The sequence below is a fragment of the Cyclospora cayetanensis genome, unplaced genomic scaffold, assembly GCF_002999335.1.
Source record: "Cyclospora cayetanensis isolate NF1_C8 unplaced genomic scaffold, CcayRef3 CcayRef3_contig_455, whole genome shotgun sequence".
NCBI classification, from domain to species: Eukaryota; Apicomplexa; class Conoidasida; order Eucoccidiorida; family Eimeriidae; genus Cyclospora; species Cyclospora cayetanensis.
The window spans coordinates 1-5,634 of NW_020312431.1; the positions used below are offsets into that span (position 1 = coordinate 1).

The following is a 5,634-nucleotide window of genomic DNA, read 5'->3' on the forward strand; positions in this document are numbered from 1 at the left end:
CGGTCGTGTAGGGATGCAGTCTTTCCTAGGCGGTTGCACAAGAAAATAAAATTATTGGATTTCGAAAAGGCTCGATCGAATACAGAGAGCAATTGCAAGGGAACGTGTCATCTTACTGCATGTACAACCGGAGAATGGGCGAACAATAGTTGCATCGAACCATGCAGTGCTACCAAATGTAGCGCTATATCAAACGTTTCTAAAGAACAGGTTCTAACCCTCGACTCAATACTAACCTTATAGAAGTTTAGTGCTTTTCCGGAAGTACTCCCACCTTCCCCTGCCCTGTTTCTGTCAGAATCCCCGACATGAGTGGCCAACGAGCTACGGTAAGCGCACCAGCCCTCTCAGTACTTTGCATACTTACAGGTAGTTCCACGTAGCATGTACTGTACACGGACAAAACAGTGTGCTGTATTGTATCGAGGTAGCAGTTTTCGCAATAATTAAATATACGGACACACGCACCGAACAGTAAATTGTCCACTAATTCTTCGCTAAATATAACTTGTACAGTGGAATGTGGGTTTATGTAGATTCCTGGCTACAACGAAAGCGTAGTTTAACTCGTTTCACAGACCGAATTCGCACACATCCACACAGTATTCATTTTGATAGTGTCAAGCTAGCTGTACTGTGCAATGCAAAAAATACAGACAGTCTAGTCAATCAGACAGTTCATGACTAGTTGCCCACCACTGCATCTGGTGTGAGAAAGTGCGTTCCTATAGGTGGTTCCTATACGCTGAGGCGAATCTGCGGTGGCCTATGTTACACCAGCCCACCATCTAACGCACTGCTTATATGTTAAGAAGAAACTAGCAAATAATTGTCTCATTGGTTTGCTTGTTCCAATATCTTATATATCAACGAAGAGTCTAACCTCGATACAACAAGGTGCAATGTGTTGTGTTCGTATGTGCTAGATACTGCGTGCGAAACTAATTGCGAATGCCCCCAGTGCACATAAGGTACTGCGACGCATCCTGTGGCCATCGCTCTTTCCTCGCTTTGGAAACTCTGACTGACGCGAGCAGAGGACAGCTGGAGCTCCCTTAAGAGAAAGTACTCCAACTTACTATTAGGATTGTGTACTGAATTTATAGCTAATTCTCCCTACGGAGATGCAGCGTCGCACCACGAGTGGGGGGCTCATTTGAACACTCAAAGAATGGTCTTCTCTTGAGTCATGACTTAGATTGTGGGTCGGGGTTTTATTTGGAGAGCAGGGGATGGGTGCTAAGCGCGCAGAAAGCCAGCACACCGTTCTGCTTGCCGTAGTACGTTGCAAGACACCTACGTCATTGAAACATTCGCATCTGTACTAAGTGCTGCTGTCTGTTACGTAAATTATGATATAGCGGTGAGCTCTTTGCTTTCGCCTGAGGCTTGAAAGGTTTCTTTTGCCATTGGAATGTTCATCGGAATGTCCTTGTGGTCGAGGCGGACTCAGGTTGAGCGAAGCCGCTAAGGGCAAAGGCATTCAATCACGAGGTAAGCAAATGGGCTCTTGAGAGGTATGGGTGTGTTTTTTAGGGGGCTCAACATAGCTGGGCTTCATGGGGAAAGCTCGCCATGAGTAGCGGCATTACAGGCCTCTGCTAGACCCTCGCTACTGGCTTGCATGATGCGCGGGCTGCCCAGCAGCACCAATATCGTTTGTTTAGTCTAGGACGAAGGACGGGTTCATCTCTGTCTAGGCGCAGATCATTTGAATACAGCACCGGTAAAAATTAACGAAAAGGCTGCGTCTGATACTGGAGAGGGCAGTACGATCAAGCAAGGCTGCTTGTGCGGCCCACGCCCTTCCCCACCCCTGCTGCGGTGCTTGCTGCTGCGCTCATGCGCCTGTGCGATTGCTGGTTTCACATTCATAGCTGCTTCTCTGACACTCTTTCGCTTCTCTGTTTCTGTCCGTTTTTTTGTTCGAGAGTTTTTGCGGTCCTCTGCTTCAGTTAAGTCCTTCCTTAACCCCAGTCAATTCCAAGGTGGGCAGCAGCAGCCAGTTGTGCGCGGCGGGTGCGCGTCAGTTTTTCTGAGCCTTCATGCTTCTTCTTTTCTGTTTCTTTTCTTCGTTAGTCCCGTTAGTTTGCCGTTTGAGCTTCTCTGGCTCTATGTCTTACCCCGATAGGCCTCCCGGCCGCCACCTCTCGCTATTCTTGCCGCTCGGTTCACTGCTGCTGCTGTATAGCCTCGACAGCTGTTCTCCTACTCTTCGAGTCCCCTTGCTTCCAGTTTTTGACTGTTTAGCGAGATTTCGTTGGTCATTTACTGCTATTGCCCCCCTGGGCGCTGCCCTCTCTTGAGTGGCGCTTTTGTATTGCGTCGCGCTTTCATCGTCGCCTCCGTTATTAACCCCAGACTCTTTTACTGAGCCATCCTGCTCTGCGTTCGCACAGGATACACTTATGTCCCTCGAGTTTCAGAACTTCGGCGTCTCTGACCCCTTTGCCAATGACACCACCAAGGCTGGTGGTGTTGGCGGCAACGCTTCTACGCATCTCATCCGTAAGCTGCATCCCCCCGTCAGGGGAACTCCAGCTGCATTTCCTGCATCTGTGTCTGCGGCTTCTTGTGATTACTCATTGTTCATATTCTCAGCGTGTGTTTCGTTACTTCGGGGCGAGGTTGTAAGCTGTCTTGTCGCGCCGCCCGCAAATATCCGCACATGCAGACATTTGAGATGAATGTCTTTCCTGTGCAGATATAAGAAATCAGCAGCGGAATGGCCGCAAGAGTGTGACTACGGTCCAAGGTCTTCCGAAGGCCTTTGATCTGAAGAAGATGGTTCGAGCCCTTAAAAAGGAGTTTAGTTGTAACGGCACCGTTATCGAAGACCCCGAGCATGGCAGCATCATTCAGCTGCAAGGCGATCAGCGGCAGGCAGTAAAGGAGTTTCTTGAGCGCGAAGGGATTTGTGGATCCGAGCAGCTGCGCATACACGGCGTGTAAGCAGATACCTCAACTACCTTTCGCTCGGTCCTTCTTTAGTAGAGGAAAAAGAAGCCCCTACTTCATAAGCAACTGTGCGTATGACATGCAGTGGTTCAAAAGGGCATAGTTCCTCGCTCCATTTTGATGCTTTCTTGTTTTTCACTTGGTTGATCATATCAGCTAGCCAAGGGGCATTCAAGAGGGATCTTTCTTTATATGTGCATATTTCTAGACAAGTTCTTATATTCGTGCAGTAGATTACGGTCGGCGGAGAGGGGGGTGGTTTGTAGTAGCCGCGCAGATGGTGGGGTCCCCTATTCATCGGGTATATGGGTCCTGAGAATGCTGGGGGGTTTCTTGACTCTGTCGCTCATGCTGGAGAACCTGGGGGGGCCTCCAGCTCAGCAGTCTATGTGCGTGTTGGCCCCCGCGTATTGGTACAGCAAGGTCAGAGGTACTGCCCTTTTGCATGCAACGGACGCCGGGAACTTGGGTTCCATTTTGTTCCTTGGCACCGTGCAAGAAACTTGCATGCACTTCGCGTGCAGTCAAAATAGAGGTTTTGTAGGTAGCGTAGCGCTGTGGAGAGCGCAGATTCTCCCCTCACATGCCAGGCATCTAGCAGCCATAGCTTTTTCTGGTAGGCGCAGCGAGGTGACGATTACAGGTTCAGTGTCGCATAGTTTCGATGTCAGTAGGTGCTACCAGGGCCTGTGCGGACACGTCGATGTGCCGCAAGCTGAGAAGAGCCTGAGAAGGGGATTCTTCATTCGCCTTATTCTGCCTGGTTACGGGGGCAGCAGAGCGGAATCAAATACACGCTAGACTTGGTTGCCAAACAATGGGCTGCCTGGCTTGAAAGGTAAAATGGACCAAGTGGTGCGGCGGGCCTTGCATCGGCAATGGGCTGAAGACTTTTTTGCATGTCAGCGATAGGCGGTTAGATGACTGCAGTGCTAGTATGGCATACAAGAGCAGCCTGGCTAGCCGAAGTGGCAGGGTAGCCTTCGCGGCAGCCTTCTTTTAGGTGTAGAGGGCGGGTGTAGGAAACATGGTAGGGGCGTTACAGTGTACAGCGGCAAGCAGTTCCCACAGTAGAGGTGGTTTCACAAACATTTGGCCAGGAGACGATAACTAGAGGCTGGAGGATATTGTAACGCGATATGTTGCTACTGTTTGCCCCTCACGAATAAGTGGGCGTGTGCGTTGTACCTCACGGGATCGCGGGGCGGTGGTCCTGCACGCAGCACAGAAAACACTGGAACCGAGTTTCTCCACAAGACTCAAGATATTCGTTTTGATGTACCCCAGTGGTAACAACTGTGGCTAAGCCCGCTACATCTTCCTGCATGGAACTTCAATGCACACTTCCGTCTGTTCTGAGGCGGGCTCATACGCTTGAACACATTCTACTATTCCAGGTATAAAAAAATACCCAAGAATTAGGGAAGAAATGACTACCCAGTTTGACTCTTCGTATCTTATTTTTTCTGCAGAAGAGCCTATCCTCGACACAAGAGGACGCAAGGTCTTTCCCGTGTGCGCCAGTTTCTGTGAGCAGCTAGTTTGTATGTTCGGAGTGCTTGCGCACCGTAGCTGGCTCTTTACGCTCATGCTGAGAGCTCTGAGGGACACGTGATAGGGGAACCTGTAATTCCTTATAAAAGCACTTCGCAAACTCCCAGCAGGTTTGTATTGAGCTGGTAGTTAAGCTCCTCCTAGGGTGTCACATTTGGTAGTGCGACATGGTTCAATGCGGCTGTTGTTCGCCCTATCTCCGGCTGTGGATGCACATAGATGACATGCCCCCTTGCACCCACTGTCTGTGATGGGCTGTCATTTGGTTATCCAGTAATTTGACTTTCTTCGGCAACAGGATGAGAAGAAAACCGCCTAGAGATAGAAGGTGACGGTAGCACAACACATATGGGGGCGGCAAATGCCAACAAGCGGAATTAAGTGAGGAAAAAGAAAATTACTGCGTTCCTAAGCGTGAACACATGCTAAAAATTTTTATGTAGGCATCATTTTATCATTATTTACCACTAGGAGTGGATTCTTCCCAGCGCTTCCAAGGGCACGGACCTCGAAAACAATGCGCAGCTGGGGCCTTATGGTGACCACGAGTATGAACTTTTATCAGCGCACAATTGAGCAGTGTCGAGTCTTCAACACGAATCGATTCTCTGCAGCCTCCTCACCTCACCGTAGCCTGATAGAGGACTTGAATAATCTTCCTATCGTGCCTCATATCACTAGGCAGCTTGCTTCCGATTTGTCCAGTTCCGTTGCCCACTTTCTTTGCCTTTTTGCACGCGCTTGTGTTTCTGGGTTATACGACGTAATCTCTTAAGTGAGAGAGCAAGTGTTTTGCTCAGATGCTGTCTGCGGCTGCTAAGGACTGCCAAGTGTTAAGGCTTTCTTCTTCCGTTCACCTTCGACTGTAGGCTACGGCAGGTCGATTGAAAAGCCCCCGATGTCCATAGGCTCTACATTCCAAGTGGGCTGTTACTCTTCAGCCAAAGAAGCAGTGTATGTGCTAATTTGGTATTGGAGTCTCAAGTAGTTCTACCTTTGCGAAAGCCCCACGGGTCAGTGGATTACTGCCTGAGTCGTTGCGTATCTTGCGACCACCTGACGTGGCACTGCGGGGAGATTTAAAGATGATCCACGAACAAAGCACCTGCTCGGCTGCGTTAT

The 5,634-nt window shown here is 49.6% G+C and overlaps 1 protein-coding gene across 1 annotated transcript; it reads left to right on the top strand.

Moving 5' to 3' along the window:
• The first annotated feature begins 2,399 nt into the window (after nt 1-2,399).
• LOC34623770 (eukaryotic translation initiation factor 1) lies at nt 2,400-2,952 on the top strand. Its single transcript, XM_026334596.1, has 2 exons — nt 2,400-2,508; nt 2,705-2,952. Exons 1-2 carry the CDS (start codon nt 2,409-2,411, stop codon nt 2,950-2,952), a joined length of 348 nt encoding a protein of 115 aa, XP_026190381.1. The 5' UTR covers nt 2,400-2,408.
• The last annotated feature ends 2,682 nt before the right edge of the window (nt 2,953-5,634 follow it).

Coding starts and splice junctions, on each gene's coding strand:
- LOC34623770 (XM_026334596.1), top strand. CDS start 2,409: ATGTCCCTCGAGTTTCAGAACTTCGGCGTCTCTGACCCCTTTGCCAAT. Junction 2,509..2,704: donor CGCTTCTACGCATCTCATCC/GTAAGCTGCATC, acceptor TTTCCTGTGCAG/ATATAAGAAATCAGCAGCGG.